This window comes from Accipiter gentilis, chromosome 33, assembly GCF_929443795.1.
Source record: "Accipiter gentilis chromosome 33, bAccGen1.1, whole genome shotgun sequence".
NCBI classification, from domain to species: domain Eukaryota; kingdom Metazoa; phylum Chordata; class Aves; order Accipitriformes; family Accipitridae; genus Astur; species Astur gentilis.
In genome coordinates, this window is record NC_064912.1 from 449,922 (window position 1) to 473,030 (window position 23,109).

Genomic DNA, 23,109 nt, shown 5'->3' on the forward strand with positions numbered 1-23,109 from the left:
CGGGGCGGGGCCAAGGGCGGGGCCGGGCGCCGCGGGGCGGGGACAGAGGGGCGGAGGGGCGGGGCGAGGCGCTGCGGGGCGCCACGGTTGGGAGGGGGAAGGGAAAGGGGTGTGTCAAGGGGCGAGGAGAGGCGGGGCCGAGAGCGGGGAGGGGCGGGGCCGGGAGCGGGGAGGGGCGAGGAGCTGGGAATTGGGTGGGAAACTGGGATGGAGGAACTGGGGTTGGCTGGGGGAACTGGGACCGGCTGGAGAACTAGGAACAACCGGGAGAACTAGGAATGATTGGGGGAACTGGCACTGACTGGGAGAACTGGGAACAACTGGGGGAACTGGGACTGACTGGAGGAACTGGGACCGACTGGGGGAACTGGGAATGACTGGAGGAACTGGGACCAGTGGGAGAACAAGGAATGATTGGGGGAACTGGGACTGACTGTGAGAACTGGGACCGACTGGGGGAACTGGGACCAACTGGGGGAACTGGGACCAGTGGGAGAACTAGGAATGACTGGGGGAACTGGCACTGACTGGGGGAACTGGGAACAACTGGGGGAACTGGGAATGATTGGGGGAACTGGGAACAACTGGCAGAACTGGGACTGGTGGGACAACTGGGAACGATTGGGAGAACTGGGAACGGTGGGAGAACTGGGAACAACTGGGAGAACTAGGAATGATTGGGGGAACTGGCACTGACTGGGAGAACTGGGAACAACTGGGGGAACTGGGAATGACTGGAGGAACTGGGACCAGTGGGAGAACAAGGAATGATTGGGGGAACTGGGACCGACTGGGAGAACTGGGACCGACTGGGGGAACTGGGAATGATTGGGGGAACTGAGACCAGTGGGAGAACTAGGAATGACTGAGGGAACTGGCACTGACTGGGGGAAATGGGAACAACTGGGGGAACTGGGAACGACTGGGGGAACTGGGCTGGGGGTACCAATCCTGGGGGGCTGCCAGGACCAGCTGGGACCAAGTGAACTGGGTGAACTGGGTCAGCACAGGGATATGGGGGGGGCTCCATCCCCATCCCTCAGCCCGTCCACTCGGCCAAGCCGGCCACCTCTCGCTGCCACGCCTGTGGGATGGGGGGGGGGGTCAATGGGGAGGGTGGGGGGGGGGGCCAACCCTGGAGACCCCCCCCCCCAGTGACAGCCCACCTGCCCCTCGCTGCTCTGGGGACACACCTCCTCCTCCTCCTCCTCCTCTTCCTCCGCCCGCTGTCCCCTCCGCACACGGGGACCCTCTGGGGACCATGGTGGGGGGGCAAAGGGGGTGTAAGGGGACGGGGGGGGGTGGATTCCCCCCGTGCCCCCCCCGGCTTGTCCCTCACCCCGCCGGGTGTCCCCGGGGGTCTCGCAGGAGGCGCAGGGCAGCAGACGCCGGTGGGTGACTTCGGTCAAGCTCCGCCGGACGGCCGCCGCCAGCGCCGGGGTGTCCTCGACCTGCGGGGACACAGGGAAGGGGTCACCCCCCCAACCCCCCCCCCTCGCCCTCCTGCGGGGTCCGTTCCCCCCCCCCCCCCCACACACCTGCATGGTCCGCAGGCAGGCCCGCCGAAAACGGGCGCTGGTGCTGCCGGTCACCACGGCCGTCACCGCGTCCAGCACGACGGGCAAGGACCGTGCCAGCCGCTCCTGACCCTGCGGGACGGGATGGGAGGATCAGGGGGTGTTGGTGACCCCCCCCGCCCCAGCACCCCCCCCCCACACACACCACTGGAGCCCACCTCGTGCCGGCGGCACAGCTCCTCCAGGATGGGGTGGACGAGGGTCCGGAGGCCGGTGGCCAGCGCCGGGCGGCTGCTCAGCAGCGTCTGGTCCAGGTGGGCCAGCAGTAGCCGGCGAGCGGCTGGGGAGGGCGGCCATCACAGTGGGAGGGGGGGGGACGACACAGCCAGGGACACCCCCAGCCCCCCCCCTCCGCCAACGCACCGGCATCGTAAACCTGGAAGGGATCCTCGTGGCGGAGGAAGAGGAAGAGCAGGAGGGTCTGGGGGGGACGGTCCCCCCCCCGGGACGCCGGTTCCGTGCCGCACGGTGTAGGTGGCATCGGGGGTCACCAGCTCTGGGGGGACAAGATGGGGTGCTGGGGGGGGGTACTCCTGCTGGCAGGACCCCCCCTGCCGTCACTGGACCCCCCCACACACACACCTTCCTCACCCTCCGGCCGGTCACAGGGGGCCGTGGTGAAGCCGAATCGCTCCCAGTCGGCCAGCCAGGAGGGATCCTGGAAAAACCGGGGTGGGGGCGGCGTGGCCGGTAGCCCCACCGGGTCGTAAAGAAACAAGTGGCCACGGTCAAGGAGAATGGCCTGGCCCGATGCGTGGCCCCCCCCCCAGACCCCGACCGACCCCCCCAACAGCCCCACCGGGACCCCGGGATATGGCAGTGGCGGCGAGGCGGGTGGGCAGGTTGGGGGTGGGACGGCGGCAGGGGCAGAATGCGGCCACGGGGACGATGCTCAGTTCCCCCCCCCAGGCCTGCCGCGGCGGCCGGGGGGGGGGACACGTAGACGGATGGGGGTCCCCAGCGTGGGATGGATCCTGTTGCAGGGGGGGGCGACCCCGGGGTCTGACGGCCTGGAGTTCCGGGGAGAGGTGGGTGCTGTGTCCAGCTACCCCCCCCCCCCCCCAGGACACCCAGAACCCCAGGGACAGCGGGGACACGCCACCGCCCCTCCCGGCATCACGTCCCTGTCCTTGTCCCCATCCCGCTGACCCCCCCCCAGACACCCCCATCCTGCTGACCCCCCCCCCCCAGGCACCCCATCCCTGTCCCGCTGACCCCCCCCCAGGCACCCCATCCCTGTCCCGCTGACCCCCCCCCAGGCACCCCATCCCTGTCCCTATCCTGCTGACCTTGGGCCCCCCCCAAACCTGTCCCCATCCCTGTCCCACAGACTCTGGGTCACCCAGTCCCCGTCCCACCGACCCCAGCCCACCTGCCCCCCCCCCCCCCATCCCATCCCGGTGACCCCAAGCCCCCCCCCCCCCCTTTCCTCAAGCCCCCCCATCCCGTACGGTGCAAAGTGCCGGCTCTGGACCCGCAGCCGTGCTCCCGCCAGCGCCCAGGCGTTCTCCCGCCTGCGGGACCCAGGGAAAGGGCTGGCAACAGGCTGGGACCCCCCCCCCAGGGCTGGGGACGCCCCCCCCCCACCGTATCCCTTGGGGGGGGGGGTGTCCCCAGGGTGGTGGTGGGGGTGTCTCCGGGGGCTCACCCGTAGGTGTGTGAGGCCACGGTGCCATTCACGCTGACGCAGAAGTGAAATTCCACCTGGGGGGAGAGGGGGGTCGATGTGGGGACCCCCCCACACCCACCCACCCGTGCACCCCGGTGTCCCGTCCCATCCCCCCCCCCGGGGACGGTACCTCGGGGTGCACCACGCTCGTCTTATGGAGAAACCGCCGCAGGGCGACACAGGCGGGCAACAGCGTGCTGGGGGGGGGGGCTGAGCTGGGGGGGGGGGGGAACAGAGAGGGCTGGGGTGGGGGGGCACCCCGATGCACCCCACAAACTGGACAACCCCCCCCCCCCGGGTGGCCAGACCTGGAGGGGTGGGTGTCCTGCTTGTTCACACCGGTTTGGGGGGCCCAGCCCCACCAAGGCACTGGGACCAGTTTGGGGACCCCTCGGCCCTGGTGTGGGTTTTGGGGTGCTGCCCACCCGCCCCCCCCCAGTGACCCCATTCTGCTGTGTGTGTCGTGTGTTGTCCCCCCCACCCCAAAAAAAAACCAGGCCGGCCCGGCTATATTTATCCACCCGCCCTACTTGCGGCAGGAGCGGGTGCTCCCGGGGGGCCCCCGGCCCCGATTCTGCCCCCCCCCAAGGTCACCCTGGGGCGTGGGGAAGGAGGGCGTTTGTTGGGGGGGGGGGGTGTGTGTGTGTGCCCCCCCCCCAGCCTCACCTGGAAAGCCAAACGCAGCCGGGCTCTGCGCAGGATCCGGCCGCAGCACGAGGCGGGGGTGCTGGGGACCCCCGGTAGCTCCAGCACCCCCCATGAGGCTGCAAGGAGGATTGGGGGGGGCTTGGTAGGGGGGGTGCACAGTGAGGACCCCCACCCCGAGTTGGGGGGGGGGGGGTGGGGTCGTCTCCTACCTCCCCGCAGGTCTTCGGCCTCGACGCCACGGCTCAGCTCCCCGCCGGCTGCCACTGCGGGGACAAGGGGGGTGTCGGGGGTCCCCTCAGCTAAAGGCCCCCCCGGCACTGTCTCCCTCCCCCCCCCCATGCCCCCCCCACGCACCAGTGATGGTGCAGCGGGGCCGGCCCGTGTCCCCCCCGTCCCCCTCTGCCGCCAGGGCCACCAGCAGGGACCCCCCCCCTCGGCTCACGGCTCTCGGGGGGGCCGCAGGCCCAGGAGGAGCCGCTCCAGCACCTGCGAGCACCGGCGGCCATGGAGGGGACCCCCCCCGGACCACCCCCATCTTCCCCAGGGACCCCCCAAGACCCCTCCCCAGCCTTCCTAGGGTCCCCTAAAGCCCCCAAGAAACCCCCCCATCCTCCCAAGTGACCCCTGAGCCCCCCTAGAGACCCCTCAACCCCCCCCAATCCTCTCTGGGACCCTTGACCACCCCAGAGACCCCCCCCCGAGGCCCCCCAAAAGACCCCCCTTCATCCCTCCTAGGGACCCCTGACCCCCCCAGAAACCCCCCAATCCTCTCTGGGACCCTTGACCTACCCCTGAACCCCCAAGACCCCCCCTCATCCCTCCTAGAGACCACTGACCCCCCCCCCCAAGACCCCCCCTCATCCCTCCTAGGGACCCTGCCCGCCCCCAGAGACCCCCCCAAGCCCCCCCCCCCCAATCCTCTCAGACCACCCAAGACCGCTATCATCCCTCCTAGGGACCCCTGACCCCCCCCAAAACCCCCCAAGCCCCCCCCCCAGTCCTCTCTAGGACCCTTGACCCACCCCTGGCCCCCTCCAAGACCCCCTCCCCAGGGACCCCTGACCCCCCCCATCCTCGTTATCCCCCCCTCCCCCAGCCCCCCCCTCCCTCTCAGACCCCCCCGCACCGCGCGCACGGCCTCGTCCGCCATGTCGCGCCCCCCCCTCCCCTTTTCCCGCGAGCGCCCCCTGGCGGTGCGGAGGAAGAGGGGGGGCGGCAGCGACCCCCTCGGGGGCGGGGCGGGTCGCCATGGCAACGGGCGCAGGGGCGGGGAGGGGGGGGGCAGCGCGACCGACCTCCCCCAGGCGGGGCCATCGGGCGCCGTCGTCATGGCAACCGCCCCCCCCGGCTCTCCCCCCCCCCGGCACGCGGCGGAGGCGCCGGCCTGGGTTACCATGGCGACTGTCTCCTCCAACCCCCTCCCTCTTCCAGGTGACCCCGCCCCCCCGGTGCAGCTCTGGCCCCGCCCCTCCCGCCCCGCCCCTCCCGGCCGCGCCGTCCGCGGGTGTGATGAGCTGCCGCGGCCTCAGCCCGCTCCGCCACCGCAGCGCGCAGGTAGGACCGGGCCGGGGCGGCGGGGGGGGGGGGGCACACACACACATACACACAAACACCGGGAGAGGAGCCCCCCCCCCACCTCCGACCCGACCCCCGATCCCTCACCGGCTCCGCATCTTCCCTCCCCCCGGGCCCCGCATCCCCCCGGCCCCGCATCTTCCCCCCCCCCCCCCGGCCCCGCATCCCTCCCCGGTCCCCGTCGTCGTGTCCTCCGTCCCCCCCCTTCGTTTCCCGCACCCCCCCCCCCCGCCCCGGCACTGCGGCAGCCGCTCCGCTCCCCGCAGCGCCGGGCAGAGCCCCCCCCCCCCCTCGCTTTGTCCCGGGGTCCCGCCAGCGCTGCGGGGGCCCCCCCCCAAAAAAAAAAACCCAACCAAACCCCACGCGTGTTGGTGCCCTGCGCCCCGCACACGCGTGCCCAGCCCTCCCCCCCTCCCCAGGGCCCCGGCACGGGGGGGGGGGGGCGCGGGGGGGGGCAGCCGCTGATCCCCGCACTAAGAGCATTAGCTGCCGGCCGGAGCCGGTGCGGGGTGGGGGGGTGGGGGGGAAAGGTGGGGGACACACACACACAGAGGGACACGGGGAAACCCCCCAGGGACGGGAGGATGGGGGGGGGGTCTTGAGGAGTCCCTGGGGGGGGGTCCGGGGTGGCTGGAGAGGATTGGGGAGGGCTGGGGGGGGGTCTTGAGGGGGGTCAGGGGTCGCTAAAGAGGAGGGGGGGGTTCTGGGGGGGGGGGGTCGTTAGGAGGGATGGGGGGGGTCTTGGGGGGGAGTCAGGGGTGGGGGGGGTTCTTGGGGGGGGTCAGGGGTCGGTAGGAAGCGGGGGAGGGTTCTTAGGGGGGTTGGGGGTCACTAGGAAGGATGGGAGGGTCTTTGGGGGGTCCGGGGGGGGGGGTCAGGGGTCACTAGGAAGGATCCGGGGGGGTCTCTGGGTGCTCAGGGGTCCCTGGAGAGGTGGAGGGGGGGGTGTCCCTCTGCGGGTGCCCTGTGCCCCCTCCTCAGGGCTGGGGTCCCTCTCCTGGATCGGGGGGGTCCCCCCCAATTTCAGGGACACACACACACGACAGGTCCCTGGGGAGATGAGATTGAGGGTGATCCCCCCCCACCCCTGCACCTGCCCAACACCGTGTGCGACCCCCCCAGGTGACAAGACCCCCCCCCCCCCTTTCTCTCCAGTGACAGGACCCCCCCACCCCGGTGCCAGGACCCCCCCTCCCCGGTGGCAGGACCCCCCCAGGGCGGCCATGCTGTCCCCCCCGGCCTACGACAGCCTGGAGCTGCAGCGGCAGTACGGCGACGTCAACAACCGCTGGGACGGGGCCGAGGAGGAGGAGGAGGAGGGCGACCATGAAGGCAGCTCCGCTCGGCGCTTCGAGCGCTCCCGCATCAAGGCGCTGGCCGGTACGGGGAAAGGGGGACACACACGGCACCCCCAAAAATTAGGGGGGTGGGTGGGTGTGGGGACACGTACGGTCCCCGCTAAAGCCGCAGGGGAGAAAGGTAAAAACAGGGGGGAGCGCCCCAAAATGGGGAAGGGGATGACATGGGGGGGGGGGGTACCCCAAGAGCAGGGGGGAGCGCCTCAGAATAGGGGGGGCACCCAAAAAACAAAAGGGAGCACCTCAAAAGGTGGGGGGGGGGGTACTCTAAAAACGGCAGGGAGCACCTTGAGACATGGGGGGGACCCCCAAGACAAGGGGGAGCACCTCAAAAAAGGGGAGCACCCCAGAAACAAAGAGGAGCAGCTCAAAAGGTGGGGGGTAGCCACAAAAGCAGGGGGGAGCACCTCAAAATAGGGGGGGGCACCCCTAAACCAAAGGGGAGCACCTCAAAAGGTGGGGGGGGTACCCTAAAAACAGCAGGGAGCACCTCGAAACAAGGGAGGGTATCCCCCCAAACAAGGGGGTGTCCCTCAAAACGGGGGGGCACCCCTAAAACAAGCGGGAGCACCTCAAAACGGGGCGACCCTGAAAGCAGGGGGGAGCACCTCAAAATAGGGAAGGGCACCCCAAAAACAAGGGGGAGCACTCAAAATATGGGGGCCACCCTAAAACCAGCAGGGAGCACCTCAAAATGGGGGGGGGACACACCCCAAAAACAAGGGGGAGCACCTCAAAACTGGGGGGGGGCATCCCAAAATAGCGAGGGACCTCAAAAGTTTTTTGGGGGGGGATCCTAAAACATGGGGGGGGCACCCTCACATGGGGGGGCACCCTAAAAGGGGGGGGGGGCACCCAAAAAAACCGGGGGGGGGGGCAGGAGGAAGGAGGTCGGGGTCCCTGGGGGGGGCAGCGGCGCTGGTGGAGCTCGGGGGACGCAGGCGTGCGAGTGACACCCCCCCCCCCCACCAGGGCGTGCACACGCACACGCAGGTGCACACGCAGCCGCGTGCGCAAGGGCGCAGGTGCACGCGGCTGCACGGGCGCGCCCGCCCGCGAACACGCGTGTGCCCGCAGCCGCGCACACGAGCGGGCGTGCCCGCGGCCGTGCGCGCCGGCACGCGCGGGCGCGCGCAGAGACGGGGGACACACGCGTGTGCGACCGCCGGCGCGCCCACCCGCCCGCCCGTGTCGACGCGCACACGCGCGTGCACGCCCGCTCGCCCGTCACGCGTGCGCGCCTGCGGACGGGATGCGAGCGCACGCGCGACCGCCGTGCCCACACGCGTGCCTTCGCGCACACGCGTGCCCGGGCGCACACGCGTGCGCACGCTTAGCCGTCCGACCTGTTCCGACATAAATCCCGGCGCCGCCCTCGCCCTCCCGGCCCCGTCGCGGCGTCGGGCCCCACGGCACCCCGCTCTCCCCCCGCCGTGTGTCCCCCCCACCCGTGTCCGTGTCGTGTCCCCCCCCCCATGGCCCACCATGGCCCCCCCGTGCCCCCCGCCGCCCCCCGGCTCTGCCCGGCCGCTGCCAGCCCGGCCCAGCTCCGCTTCAAGCAGCTCCAAGGTGAGATGGGGGGGGGGACGACGGACAGCCCCCCCCCCCTCCCCTCCCGGGGGGGACCCCGCCAGGGGAATGGGGACCCCCAGTCTGTGCTGGGACACCCCCCCCCCCCCACGGCCTCCCGGTCCCCCTGGGTCCCCCCCCCCCCGTCACTGTAGGCCCCATCTGTGCCCCCCAAGTTTCTCTGTGCCCCCCCCGGACCCTCTGCCCCCTCCCCCAAAATCGCTCTGTCTCACCCCCCCCAGCCCTATAGGTGTTTTCCTACGGGTGTCTCTTGAGGTTTTATAGGTGCCCCCCCCCCCGGGTCCCTCTGGGTGTGTCCGTCCCCCCCCCCAGACCCTGTAGCTGCCCCCCCCATCCCCAGTCCCATCCCCCCCCAGACCCTATAGATCCCTCCAGGTTCCCACGAGCCTCCCTGAAACCACCGCGCACCCCCCCCCCCCGCACCCCGAAACCGTCACACCCAAACCCCGCGGGGGGGGGTGACGCCCGACGCCCCCGGATACCTGGGTCCCTTTTGGGGTGTGTGTGGGGGGGCGGGGGTGCACTCGGATGCCTGGGTGGGGAGGGGCTGGTGGTGGGTGCCTGGGACCCCTCAACTTGGGGGGGACGACACCCCGTGGGAGCAGCAGGGACCCAGGTGTCTGGGGGAGACCCCGGTGTCTGGGGGGGGCCACCCGGGCGTCCGGCTGCGTGTCCCCCCCCCCGACACCGTCCCCAGGGGCTGGAGCCTGGTCCAGCCTCAGCTGAGCAAACAGGGGCTGGTGGGGGGGGGGGGCGGCGGTGGCACACGTGTGGCCCCCCTGCCCCAGAGCTGGACCCTGTCCCCCCCCTCCCCGTGACACGCACACGCGTGTGCGCCGTGTCCCAGCCTGCGCGTGGCCGTACCTGCGCCCCGCACGCGTGTGCGCGCCGTCACCCCGCGTGGCGGCCGCTCGCTTGACGGTGCCCCCCCGGTACCTCGCACACCCGATCACACGCGTGTGCGACGCACCTGACCGCCGGCCCTGCACACGCGTGCCTCCCACCCCGGCACCTGCCGGCTGGCGGTGTGCACGCGTGTGTGTTGGGGGGGCTGTGGGTGGACACGTGTGTGTGTGGCGGTGGGTCCCGGTCAGCGGCGCACACGCGTGTGCGTGGTGGTGGGCTTTGGGCCACGCTGCACACGTGTGTGCCTTTGACCCGGGCACCTTCCAGCTGTCCCAGTCCTTCACGGCCCCCCAAAACCCCCTGCGGCCCCCCAAAACACCCCAATTCCACCCCCCGCCCTGCCCACAGCCCCCCCAAACCCCCCATCTCCCCCCCAAAACCCACCATGGCCCCCCAAAACTCCCCGATCTCCCCCCCAGCCCCCCTGCGGCCCCCCCCCCAAAAACCCCCAATTCCCCCCAGCCCTCCCCCGAGCTCCCCAAATCCCCCTGTGTCCCCCCAAACCCCCCTAATCCCCCCCAATCTCCCCTTCTAGCCCCCCTGCAGCCTCCCAAAACCCCCCAATCCCCCCCCCCAGCCCCCCACGGTCCAGCCCCAAATCCTCTTACCGCTAATCCGGGAGCCGGTGCCGGGCACGGCTGTCGCGGGGAGCCAAGCACCCCCCAGCCCCCCCCCCCGCCCCCCATCAGGGGTCCCCAAACGCCTGGGTTCCCTGGGTTTGGGGGGGGGTCCGGGACCCCTGGACCCCCAGCTGGGGGGGGGGGTGGTGTTACCTGGCTCTCTGGTCCCACCGATGGGACCTCACGGTGCTGCCCCGGGTTGGGGGTCCTGGCCCCCAACTCCAGCTGGGATGGGGGGTCTCTGGTGGGGTGTGGGTGTCTCTGGACCCGCCCTCACGCTGACACCCCCCCCCCCCCAGACGAGCGCGAGGCGGTGCAGAAGAAGACCTTCACCAAATGGGTGAACTCCCACCTGGCGCGGGGGACCTGCCGGCTGGGGGACCTGTACAGCGACCTGCGGGACGGCCGCATGCTGCTGCGCCTGCTGGAGGTGCTCTCGGGGGAGCAGCTGGTGAGTGGGGACCCCCCCTCCCCCAGAGACCCCCGTGGGTGGGTACCCCATCCCCGCAACACCCAGGCACCCACTTCCCTGGGACCCCAGTGCTGGGGCAACCTTCTCTGGGACCCCCAAATGCGGGACCCCTTCCTCAGGACACCCCAGGCAACCCCTTCCCCAGGACCCCCAGAACTGGGACCTCTTCCCCGAGACCCCCAGGGACCCCCTTCCCCAGGACCCCCAGACCCAGGACCCCTTCCCTGGGACCCCCAGGCACCCCCTTCCCCAGGACCCCTTCCCCAGGACCCCCTTTCCTGGGACTCTGGCATCCGAGCACCCCTTCCCTGGGACCCCACTACCCCCGGTGACCCTCCCCGGCACCTCCAGCACCCGGGACCCCCTCCTCGTGTGCTGGGGGGGGGGGGCCTGACCCCTGCCCCTGCCCTGTCCAGCCCAAGCCCACCAAGGGCCGGATGCGGATCCACTGCCTGGAGAACGTGGACAAGGCGCTGCAGTTCCTCAAGGAGCAGCGGGTTCACCTGGAGAACGTGGGCTCCCACGACATCGTGGATGGCAACCACCGCCTCACCCTCGGCCTCGTCTGGACCATCATCCTCCGCTTCCAGGTACCACCACCCCTGGCGCAGCGGAGCAGGGGGGGCTTGCAGCTTCCATGGGAGTCCCTGCCTCTGCCGCGGGGGTCCCTGCAGCTGCTGTGGAGGTCCTTGCATCTCCCACGGGGGCCTTGCACCCCACGTGAGGGTCCCTCCCTCTGCTGCAGGGGTCCCTGCATCTGCCACGGGGGTCTTGTACCCACCACGGGGGTCGCTGCCTCTGCCACAGATGTCCTGGCATCTGCCACGGGGGTCTTGCACCCACTCTGGGTGTCCCTGCTTCTGCTGCAGGGTTCCTACATCTATGGCAGGGGTCCCTGCATCTGTCATGGGGGTCCCTGCATGTGTCACAGGGGTCTCTGCATCTGCCACAGGGGTCTTGCACCCGCTGTGAGGGTCCCTGCCTCCGCCGCAGGGGTCCCTGCATCTGCTATGGGGGTCCCTGTGTGTGTCATGGGGGTCTTGCACCCACCATGGGGGTCTCTGCACCTGCTACGTATTCCCTACATCTACAGCAGGCATCCCTGCCTCTGCCATGGGGGTCCCTGCATCTGTCACGGGGGTCCTGCACCCACTGTGGGGGTCCCTGCACCTGCTGTGGGGTCCCTCCATCTATGGCAGGGGTCCCTACATCTGCCATGGGGGTCCCTTCCTCTGCCACGGGGGTCCCTCCATCTGCCATAGGGATCCCTGCATGTGCCATGGGGGTCTTGCAGCTTCCATGTGGGTGCCTGCCTCTGCTGTGGGGGTCCGTGCATGTGCCATGGGGGTCTTGCACCCACACGGAGGTCCATGCACCTGCTGCGGGGTCCCTACACCTATGGCAGGGGTCTCGACATCTGCCATGGGGGTCTTGCACCCACTATGGGGGTCCCTGCCTCTGCCATGGGTGTCCCTGCATCTGCTATGGGGGTCTTACACCCACTGCAGGGGCCCCTGCACTTGCTGTGGGGTCCCTACATCTACAGCAGGGGTCCCTGCCTCTGCTGTGGGGGTCTTGCACCCACCGTGGGGGTCCCCGAACCCACTATGGGGTCCCTGCACCTGCTGTGGGTCTGTGCCCCCACCTTGGAGCCCCCTGCCCCAGCCAGGAACCCCCCCTACCCCCATCCCCAGCCGTGGGGTGGTCCGGGGCCCCCCTCACCCCACGCTTCCCCCCCAGATCCAGGACATCAGCGTGGAGACAGAGGACAACAAGGAGAAGAAGTCGGCCAAGGACGCGCTGCTGCTCTGGTGCCAGATGAAGACAGCAGGGTGAGCGTGGGGCAGAGGCTCCCGGGGGGGTCTGGGGGGATCCTGGGGGGTCCTGGGGGTCCCAGGCTGAGCCCTCACCCTGGTGCCTGGCAGGTACCCGAACGTGAACGTGCACAACTTCACCACGAGCTGGCGGGACGGGCTGGCCTTCAACGCCATCATCCACAAGCACAGGTGGGGTGGGGGGGCATGGCGGTGGCGGCGTGGGGCAGGGGCCGTGGGGCACACGGTGACATCTGTGCGGGATGCGGGGTGCGGGGATGTGAGATGCGGGATGCGGGACGTGGGGCGCAGCACGCGGGGTGCAGGATGGGGATGTGGGGCGCGGGGCGAGCCGTGGGGCAGGGACTGTGGGGCTGAGGTTCTCCTGCTGCTCAGGCCGGACCTGGTGGACATGGACGCGTTGCGGCGATGCAACGCGCACTACAACCTGCAAAGCGCCTTCAACCTGGCCGAGCGCGAGCTCGGTCTGACCAAGCTGCTGGATCCCGAGGGTATGGAGGAGCCGGGGGACCGTGGGGGGGTGTGGGGGGTACGGGGGGCTGTGGGGGGGCTGCAGGAGCCGGCCACACTCACCCCCCACACTCTGCTCCCCGCAGATGTCAATGTGGACCAGCCAGATGAGAAGTCCATCATCACCTACGTGGCCACCTTCTACCACTACTTCTCCAAGATGAAGGCGCTGGCGGTGGAGGGGAAGCGCATCGGGAAGGTGACGGGGCAGAGGGGGCTGGTGGACGGACGGACGGACAGACAGATGGACAGATGGAGGGCTGGAGGGAAGGAGAGAGGGGCAGAGAGGTGAACAAGAGGGCAGAGGAATGGAGGAAGAAGATGGATGAGGGCCCGAAGGGATGGACAGACAGACAAAGAGGGGAGATGGGAGAGCTGGATGGACAGGAGGACAAAGGGGTGGACAGACAGACAGGCAGATGGAGAGAGGAGATGGGCAGGCAGCTGAATGGGCACCCAAACGGATGGACAGACAGACAGAGAGAGAGGATGGACAGCTAGATGGAGAGGAGGACAAAGGGATGGACCGGCAGACGGATGGAGAGGGGTGTCCAAATGGATGGACACCCGGCCGGCTGGCTAGAGGGAGGGAGAGAGGAGATGGACAGACAGCTGAACGGGCGCCTACATGGATGGACAGACAGCCGGGCGGCTGGAGGGAGGAGGTGGACGCTCGACGGAGGGCGGGACAGACGGCCGGGCAGGGATCCGGCAGGACGGAACGCGGGCAGGTGGCGGGCAGATGGCTGGCGGGATGAGCCGGGGCCGGCGGAGCAGGGAAGGGGGAGGACGGACAGCAGATGGACAGACGGCCGGCGCCGCAGGTGCTGGACGCGGCGCGGGAGGCGGAGGAGCTGGTGGGGAAGTACGAGGAGCTGGCGGGCGAGCTGCTGGGCTGGATCGAACAGACCATCCTCACCCTCAACGACCGGCAGTTGGCCAACGCGCTGCCCGGCGTTCAGAACCAGCTTCAGGCCTTCAACACCTACCGCACCGTCGAGAAGCCCCCCAAGTGAGCCCCCTGACCCCGCGCCAGCCCCACTGCGCCCTGGCCGGGCTGGGGGTGTACGGCGGGGGGCTCAGTGTCGCCTCTCCCCCCACTCCAGGTTCATGGAGAAGGGCAACCTGGAGGTGCTGCTCTTCACCGTCCAGAGCCGGATGCGGGCCAACAACCAGAAGGTCTACGTGCCGCGGGAGGGGAAACTCATCTCCGACATCAACAAGGTGGGACGGGGACCGTGGCGGCGCGGTGCTGTGCCGTACCGTACCGGGGCTGACGGGGAGTCATGCCGGCAGGCCTGGGAACGGCTGGAAAAAGCGGAGCACGAGCGGGAGCTGGCGCTGCGGACCGAGCTCATCCGACAGGAGAAGTTGGAGCAGCTGGCGGCACGCTTCGATCGCAAGGCGGCCATGCGGGAGACCTGGCTGAGCGAGAACCAGCGCCTCGTCTCTCAGGTGCCGGTCGGTGGGGGGGGACTGCGTCGATGGGGGTCCTGCTCCCCACTGCTACACTCACTTAATGACCCCAGGGACCCGGGTGGCTGGGCGTCCCGCTGCCCACTGTCACCGACCCCGGGGACCCAAGGTGTTCAGGGGTCCCGCTCGCCACTGCCACCGACCCCCAGGACCTGAGGTGTCTGGGGGTCCTGCTCCCCACTGCCACTGACCCCAGGGACCCCAGGTGTTCGGGGGTCCTGTTCTCCACCACCACCGTCCCCAGGGACCCAAGGTGTTTGTGGGTCCCGCTCCCCACAGCCACCAACCCCGGGGACCCAAGGTGTCTGGGGGTCCCACTCCCCACTGCCACCCCCTATTGACCTCGGGGTGACTGGGGGTCCCCAGGGACAGAGGGGCCGCTCCTACCCTGCCCTTACGTCTCGCCGTCACCCCCCCAGGACAACTTCGGGACGGACATGTCGGCGGTGGAGGCGGCGGTGCGGAAACATGAGGCCATCGAGACGGACATTGTGGCTTACAGCGAGCGGGTGCAGGCGGTGAGCGCGGTGGCGGCCGAGCTGGAGGCCGAGCGTTACCACGACATACGCCGCGTCCTGACTCGTCGCGACAACGTGGTTCGGCTCTGGGATTTCCTCCGGCAGCTGGTGGCCGCCCGCCGCGAGCGGCTGCTGCTGCACCTGGAGCTGCAGAAGATGCTGCAGGACCTGGCGCATCTCATGGACTGGATGGAGGAGATGAAGGTACCGGCGTGACGGCAGGCGCGGGGAGCCAGGGGGATGACGACGTGGCGGCCGGACCCTGACGCCGCCATGTCCCCTCCTCCCCGGTCCCGTAGGGTCGGCTGCAGTCGCAGGATTTGGGGAAGCACCTGCACGGGGTGGACGACCTGCTGCAGATCCATGCGCTGGTGGAGGCCGACATCGCGGCGCAGGCGGAGCGGGTGCGGGCGGTGAGCGCTGCGGCGCAGCGATTCGCCGTGCCCAGTGAGGGTGAGTGCAGCCAGGACACCCCGCAGACCCTGGGGACCCCCAGGACCCCCAGTGCATGCTGGCAGGGGACCGTCCCAGACCCCCGATCCCCAGGAGGGCTGGAGCACCCTGGCCCCCAGACCCCCGGGGGCTGGTGTACCCCGAACTCCCAGACCCTGGGATGACCCGAGACCCCCAACCCCCAGGGCAGCCCTTGACCTTGGACCCCAGGCCCCCAGGGCAGGTGCACCCTGGACCCCCAAAACCCAGGAGTGGCCCAGACCCCTAAACTCCAGGATGTCCCCCGATCCCAGCCCCCCAGTACAGCCGGAGCCCCCTGGACCCCCAAACCCCTGGGATGTCCCCCAGCCCCCTGGGGCAGCCAGAGCCCCCTGGACCCCCAAACCCATGGGATGTCCCCAAGGCCCCCCAGAGCGGCTGGAGCCCCCTGGACACACAAACCCCTGGGATGTCCCCCAGCGCCCCCAGGGCAGCCAGTGCACCCCAAGCCCCCCTCAGGGACCTGCCGGGGGTCCCCGCAGGATACCAACCCTGCGAGCCAGCAGCGGTGCGGGAGCGCGTGACCACGCTGGAGCTGCGTTACCGGGAGCTGGCGGAGCTGGCGGGACAGCGCCGGGCTCGGCTGGAGGAATCGCGCCGGCTCTGGAAATTTTTCTGGGACACCGGGGAGGAAGAAGCCTGGATGCGGGAGCAGGAACGACTCCTCTCCTCCGAGGACGTCGGCCGGGATCTGACCAGCTCCCTGCGCCTGCTGAGCCAGCACGATGCCTTCCGCGGGGAGCTGAGCGGGCGTGCGGGGCCACTGGAGCAGGCGCTTGCCCGGGGCCGGGGTCTGGCGGCCGAGGGCCGGCTAGGGGCGGCCGAGGTGGCCGAGCGGGTACGGGAGATGGAAGGACGTTGGCGAGCGTTGGCCGAGCTGGCGGCCGAACGCGAGCGACGCCTGCGGGAAGCCGCCGGCTTCTTCCAGTTCCAGGCGGAGGCGGCGGACACGGAGGCCTGGCTGGAGGACGCCCTGCGCCTGGCGTCCAGCCCCGAGCTGGGCCACGACGAGTATTCCACCCGCAGCCTGGCCCGGCAGCACCGGGAAGTGCAGGAGGAGGTGCGGAGCCACCGCCCCGCCATCGACGCCCTGCACGAACAGGCTCGCGCCCTGCCGCCCGCCTTCGCCGACTTTCCCGGTGCGGCCGGTCGGCTGCCGGCGCTGGAGCGGCGTTACCAGGAGTTGGCGGCGCGAGCCGAGCGCCGGCGGCAGGACCTGCAGGACGCTCTCAGCCTCTACACCATGCGCAGCGAGGCGGACGCCTGCGGGCTGTGGGTGGGCGAGAAGGAGCAGTGGCTGCACGCCATGCACGTCCCTGACAAGCTGGAGGACTTGGAGGTGGTGCAGCAGCGGTGAGCGCCGGCACCGGATCCCCCCACTTCCCGGCATGTCCCGGTCCTTCCCGGCACGTCCCGGTCCTTGCCAGTGGGCGCTGAGCCCCTGTCCCTGCTCCCTGCCTGCAGCTTTGAGACGCTGGAACCGGAGATGAATAACCTGGCATCCCGCGTGGCCGCTGTCAACCGCATCGCCGACCAGCTGCTGGCCACCGACCAGCGCAACCAGGAGAGCATCCGTGCCACCCGCGAGCAGCTCAACACCAGGTGGGCAGCGGGTGCTGGGGGCAGGGTGCTGCGGGCAGGCAGGGGTGGTCCTGGCAGGGCAGCTCCAGGCAGGGATGGGTGCTCTAGGCAGCCAGGAAGATGCTCCAGGCAGGGATGGGTGCTCCAGGCAGGCAGGATGATGCTCCAGGCAGGGATGCTGTGGGTAGGGTGATGCTCCATGCAGGGACTGGTGCTCCAGGCAGGCAAGATGATGCTCCAGGCAGGGATGCTCCAGGCAGGATGATGCTCCAGGCAGGGATGGGTGCTCCAGGCAGGGATGGGTGCTCCAGGCAGGCAGGATGATGCTCCGGGCAGGGATGCTGTGGGTAGGGTGATGCTCCATGCAGGGATGGGTGCTCCAGGCAGGCAGGATGATGCTCCAGGCAGGGATGCTCCAGTCAGGATGATGCTCCAGGCAGGGACAGGTGCTCCAGGCAGGGATGGGTGCTCCAGGCAGGCAGGATGATGCTCTGGGCAGGGATGCTGTGGGTAGGGTGATGCTCCATGCAGGGATGGGTGCTCCAGGCAGGCAGGATGATGCTCCAGGCAGGGATGGGTGCTCCAGGCAGGCAGGATGACGCTCCAGGCAGGGATGCTGTGGGTAGGGTGATGCTCCATGCAGGGATGGGTGCTCCAGGCAGGCAGGATGATGCTCCAGGCAGGACAGCCGGGCAGCCGCGGGCAGGGTTGGCTGCTCCAGGTGTGGTGCCGGCAGAGGCGTTCCCCCTGACCCCGGTGCCGCGCAGGTGGGAGCGGTTCCGCGCGCTGGCTGACCAGAAGAAGGAGGCACTGACGTCGGCCCTGAACATCCAGAACTACCACCTGGAGTGCAATGAGACCACGTCCTGGATGCGGGAGAAGACGAAGGTGATCGAGTCGACGCAGGGGCTGGGCAACGACCTGGCTGGTGTCATGGCCCTGCAGCGCAAGCTCTCGGGCATGGAACGCGACCTAGAAGCCATCCAGGGCAAGGTGCGGGACTTGCGAGCCGAGGCGGAGAAGTTGGCGGCCGAACACCCGGAACAGGCGCCCGCCATCCTGGCCCGGCTGTCAGCCATCGAGGCGGTGTGGGACGAGCTGTGCCGCAGCCTGCGGCGACGCGAGGAGTCATTGGGGGAGGCCAGCAAGCTGCAGGGCTTCCTGCGGGATCTGGCCGCCTTCCAGGCCTGGCTATCCCGCACCCAGACGGCCGTGGCCTCCGAGGACGTGCCGGCCACCCTGGCCGAGGCCGAACGGTTGCTGAGTCAGCATGAGAGCATCCGTAAGGAGATCGCCCACTACGGTGACGACTACCGCAGCACGCGAGCTGTGGGCCGGGAGGTGACGCAGGGACAGACGGACGCGCAGCACGTCTTTCTGCACCAGCGCCTGGAAGCTCTGGACACGGGTTGGGAGGAGCTGGGGAGGATGTGGGAGAACCGCCACCATCTCCTCTCCCAAGCCTTCGCCTTCCAACTCTTCCTCCGTGACTCCAAGCAGGTCGAGGGCGTCCTCAGCACCCAGGTGAGCAGCTGGGGAGGTGAAACCGGCGATGCCGGTGGCGGAGGGGGGACCCTGGTGTGCCGGAGGGACGGTGGTGATGCCCGGTCCGGTGCCCTGCGCAGGAGTACGCCCTGTCGCACACGGAGATGCCCAGCACGCTGCCGGGAGCCGAGGCTTCCGTCAAGAAGCATGAGGACTTCATGGCCACCATGGAGGCCAATGGGGAACGTGTCCAGGGGCTGGTAGCCGCCGGCCGCAAGCTGGTGGCCGAGGGCAGCCTCCACGCCGACAAGGTGCAGGAGACGGTGGATTCGGTGGAGAGCAGGTGAGGGGACCCCCACGTCGTGGCCCAGCCTCACCGCCGGGTTCTCTGGCCCAGCCATCATCCCCTGCCCTTGCTGCAGGCACCAGAAGAACCGGGACACAGCCCAGGAGCTGCTGGGGCGGCTGCGGGACAACTGGGAGCTGCAGCGGTTCCTGCAGGACGGGCAGGAGGTGAGCGCGGGACACTGGGAGGGATGGGATGGGGATGAGGACGGGCTGAATATGGGAATGAGGATGGGATGAGGTGGGATGGGAACAGGGAAGGGATGGAGCCAGCATGGCGTAACGGCCCCGTTTCCGCTCTCCCCCCTGGCAGCTCACGCTCTGGATCAACGAGAAGATGCTGACGGCCCAGGACGTTTCCTACGAGGAGGCCCGCAACCTGCACACCAAGTGGCAGAAGCACCAGGCCTTCGCGGCCGAGCTGGCTGCCAACAAGGGCTGGCTGGAGAAGATGGAGAAGGTGGAGGGGCCGGGGCGAGGCCGGGGCGCCGGGACCCCCCACTGCCGCAGCCCCACTGATGCCGGTATCCCCGGCAGGAGGGCCAGCAGCTGGTGTCGGTGAAGCCGGAGCTGGGGACGGTGGTGACAGAGAAGCTGGCGGCACTGCGGGGGCTGTGGGACGAGCTGGAGTCAACCACGCGGACGAAGGCGCGGCGCCTGTTCGACGCCAACCGCGCCGAGCTGTGTGCCCAGTCCTGCGCGGCGCTGCGGGGCTGGCTGTCCGGCGTGCATGCCCAGCTGCGCTCCGACGACTACGGCAAGGATCTCACCAGCGTCAACATCCTGCTCAAGAAGCAGCAGGTGGGTCTGGCAGGAGGATGGGGTCTGCGGGGGACAGGGGACGGCGTGCAGGAGATGGGTTGCAGGGTGAGAGGGGTGCAGGGGACAGGGTGCAGGAGATGGGGTGCATGGGGACAGGGGTGCAGGGGATGGGGTGCAGGGGATGGGGTGCAGGGGATGGGGTGCATAGGAACAGGGTGCAGGAGATGGGGTGCAGGAGATGGGACACAGGGGACAAGGGTGCAGAAGGAAGGGGCACCCGGCACAGGGGGTGCACGAGGATGGGGTGCAGAGGATAGGGGTGCACAGGGATGGGGTGGATGGGGACGGGTGTAGGAGATGGGGTGCATGGGAATGGGGTGCCTGGCACAGGGGTCGCGTGGGGACAGGGTACAGGGGACAGAGGTGTGCAGGGAAGGGTGTCCGGCATGGCGGGGCACCCGGCGCAGGGTCACTCACCCTCCCCGTGCCCTGGGCAGATGCTGGAGAAGCAGACGGCGGTGCGGGAGAAGGAGGTGGAGGCGATCCGGGCGCAGGCGCAGGCCCTCAGCCGGGAGGACGCCAGCGCGGCCGAGGTGCAGGGGCAGGTCCGTGCCGTGGAGGAGCAGTTCTTGGGGCTGCGGGAGCCCCTGCGGGAGCGTTGCCGAAAGCTCCTGGCCTCCAAGGAGGAGCACCAGTTCAACCGCGACCTGGAGGACGAGATCGTGAGTGGGCTCCCGGCCGTGGGAGGAGACCCCCGGCAACCCTGACCCCCCACCATCCCTGACCCCCCACCATCCCTGACCCCCCCGTCTCCCACCAGCTGTGGGTGAAGGAGCGCAGACCCCTGGCTGTGTCCACCGACCACGGCAAGGACCTGCCCTCCGTCCAGCTCCTGATAAAGAAGAACCAGGTGGGTCGGGGGGGTCCGGCAGCCACCGCTGGCCCCCGTGGGGGTCCCACCATCCCCAGGACCGCTCCCGCTCACCCCGTGTGTCCCATTCTCCCCCCGCTTCCAGACGCTGCAGAAAGAGCTGCAGGGCCATGAGCGGAGGGTGGAGGAGCTGCTGGGACGGCGCGGGGGGCTGTCAGGCCCGGCCGAACGGGTGCGGGAGCTGCGGGAAGCATGGCAGGAGCTGCGGCTGCAGGCGGAGCTGCGGCACCGGCGCCTGGAGCGGGCTCACGCCGCCCAGCAGTTCTACTGCGACGCTGCTGAGGCCGAGGCTTGGATGGGCGAGCAGGAGCTGCACATGATGTCCCAGGAGAAGGCAAAGGTACGGATCCCGGCCGGTGTGCCCCCCCACCCCAGCCCCATGCCCCCTCCCACCCTGAGCCTCTGTGATCAACCCCCACCCCTCAGGACGAGCTGAGCGCCCAGGCCATGGTCAGCAAGCACCTGGTGCTGGAGCAGGCGCTGCGGGACTATGCCCACACCGTGCACCAGCTCTCGGCACAGAGCCGCGACATGGTGGCCAGCGGGCACCCCGAGAGGTGGGTAACATCCCCGGGTCCGCCTGCATCGTCCCATGGGGGCTGTGTGACCCCCCACCACCTCCCATCCCCACATCCATCATCCCACGAGGACTGTATCCCCCCCTGCCACCTCCCATCCCCATGTCCATCGTTCCACGAGGACCGTGTTCCCCCCTGCCACCTCCCATCCCTACATCCATGCTCCCATGAGGACCGTGTGCCCCCCTGCCACCACCATCCCATGGGGACCCCGTGTCCCCCTTGCCACCCCTTATCAATGTGTGCATCATCCCACAAGGACCACGTCCCCCCGCCACCTCCCGTCCCCACATCCATCATCCCATGAGGACTGCGTCCCCCCGCCACCTCCCACCCCGGCACACATCGTCCCCCGCCAGCGGGTGCCCGGTGCCGGTGCCACCGGAGCTGACGGCGGCCGTGCCTGCAGCGAGCGGCTGACGCTGCGCCAGGGCCAGGTGGACAAGCTCTACGCCAGCCTGAAGGACCTGGCGGAGGAGCGCCGGGCCGCGCTCCAGGAGCACCAGCGGCTCTGCCAGCTCAAACGCGACGTGGACGACCTGGAGCAGTGGATCTCGGAGCGGGAGGTGGTGGCCGCTTCCCACGAGCTGGGCCAGGACTACGAGCACGTCACGGTGCGGGGATGGACGGGGCAAGAGGGCGCCGGGGTGCCCCCGTGTCCCCTCCCCGCCGTCCCCGACACGGCTCGCCCCCTCCCCGCAGATGCTGCGGGACAAGTTCAGGGAGTTCTCGCGGGACACCAGCAGCATCGGGCAGGAGCGGGTGGACGGCGTCAACGGGCTGGCGGACACGCTGATCGCGGCGGGGCACTCGGAGAACGCCACGGTGGCCGAGTGGAAGGACGGGCTGAACGAGGCCTGGGCCGACCTGCTGGAGCTGATCGACACGCGGTCGCAGATGCTGGCGGCCTCCTACGAGCTGCACCGGTTCTACCACGACGCCCGCGAGACCCTGGCCCAGGTGCAGCACAAGCAGAAGCAGCTGCCGGACGAGGTGGGCCGCGACCTGAACACGGCCGAAGCCATGCAGCGCATGCACACCGCCTACGAGCACGACATCCAGGCCCTCAGCACCCAGGTGAGCCGCTCGGCGCGGCGGGGATGGCGCGGCACGGCGCGGACCGGGACGGCGGCGCGGCATGCCACGAGACGGCACGACGTGAAGCGGCGCGGCGCAGCGCGATGTGGGATGGCGCGGCGCTGCGGTGCGGCACGCCACAGCGCGGCCCAGCGTGGTGCAGCGTGGGGTGGCACCGCGCAGCGTAGCTCAGCGTGGCCGTGGCGCGGTGCGGCACAGCCTCCTCTCCGTGCCGCCCGCAGGTGCGCCAGGTGCAGGAGGACGCGGCGCGGCTGGAGAAGGCGTACGCCGGGGAGAAGGCGGCCGACATCCGCCGGCACGAGCAGGCGGTGAGCGAGGCCTGGGCCGAGCTGCGCGGCAGCAGCCAGGGCCGGCGCCGGCTGCTTCTCGACACCGTCGACAAGTTCCGATTCTTGCGGGCGGTGCGGGACCTGCTGCTCTGGATGGACGGCGTCCGCCTGCAGATTGAGGGCCAGGAGCGCCCGCGGTGAGTGGCACGGGGCAAGGGGTACGTGCCGGGGCGGCGGTGGTGCCAAGGAGATGCTGACCGCGTCCCCATCCCCGGCGCAGGGACGTGTCCTCGGCCGATCTGGTGATCAAGAACCACCAGAGCATCAAGGCGGAGGTGGAGGCGCGGGCCGACAGCTTCGACGCCTGCGTGGCCATGGGCACCGCGCTGCTCGACAAGGGCCACTACGCCGCCGACAAGGTGGGGCCTTCTCCGTCCCCGCGTCCCTGTCCTCATCCCAGCCCCGCGTCCCCGTCCCCGTCCCCGTCCCTGGCCTCATGTCCCCATCCACGCCTCTGTGTCTCTGTCCCCGTCCCTCTGTCCCCATCCCTGTTCTCATCCTTGCGTCCCCATCCACATCTCTGTGTCTCTCTTCCCGTCCTTGTGTCCCTGTCCCCATCCCTGTCTCTGTCCCCCCATCCCCATTTCCCTGTCCCCGTCTCTGTCCTCATGTCTCCGTCCCTATCCCTGTATCCCACCCCTGTGTCCCCGTCCCTGTTCCCTTGTCCCCATCCCCATATCTCTGTCTCTATCCATGTGTCCCCATCCCTGTGTCCCCATCCCCATGTCTCTGTCCTCACATCTCTGTCCCCATC

The 23,109-nt window shown here is 69.9% G+C and overlaps 2 protein-coding genes across 2 annotated transcripts; one reads left to right on the forward strand and one right to left on the reverse strand.

The window, feature by feature from the left end:
• Window positions 1–153: 153 nt before the first annotated feature.
• LOC126033864 (translation initiation factor IF-2-like) lies at window positions 154–9,325 on the reverse strand. Its single transcript, XM_049790897.1, has 12 exons — window positions 9,282–9,325; window positions 4,104–4,157; window positions 3,913–4,010; window positions 3,226–3,281; window positions 3,029–3,112; window positions 2,160–2,235; window positions 1,941–2,073; window positions 1,736–1,857; window positions 1,539–1,649; window positions 1,340–1,451; window positions 1,167–1,252; window positions 154–1,084 (listed from the first exon to the last, which is right to left on the reverse strand). The coding sequence occupies exons 3-12, from the start codon at window positions 4,004–4,006 to the stop codon at window positions 1,002–1,004; spliced, it is 957 nt and encodes a 318-aa protein (XP_049646854.1). The 5' UTR covers window positions 4,007–4,010; window positions 4,104–4,157; window positions 9,282–9,325; the 3' UTR covers window positions 154–1,001.
• On the forward strand, window positions 6,665–22,496 carry SPTBN2 (spectrin beta, non-erythrocytic 2). Its single transcript, XM_049835576.1, has 26 exons — window positions 6,665–6,849; window positions 10,243–10,394; window positions 10,832–11,005; window positions 12,156–12,247; window positions 12,341–12,421; window positions 12,626–12,741; window positions 12,847–12,959; window positions 13,585–13,772; window positions 13,867–13,984; window positions 14,057–14,215; window positions 14,656–14,958; window positions 15,054–15,207; window positions 15,729–16,599; window positions 16,711–16,848; window positions 17,595–18,351; window positions 18,453–18,655; window positions 18,735–18,825; window positions 18,971–19,117; window positions 19,195–19,458; window positions 19,917–20,141; window positions 20,240–20,329; window positions 20,436–20,690; window positions 20,777–20,907; window positions 21,338–21,542; window positions 21,631–22,005; window positions 22,248–22,496. The coding sequence occupies exons 1-26, from the start codon at window positions 6,693–6,695 to the stop codon at window positions 22,494–22,496; spliced, it is 5,808 nt and encodes a 1,935-aa protein (XP_049691533.1). The 5' UTR covers window positions 6,665–6,692.
• Window positions 22,497–23,109: the final 613 nt, after the last annotated feature.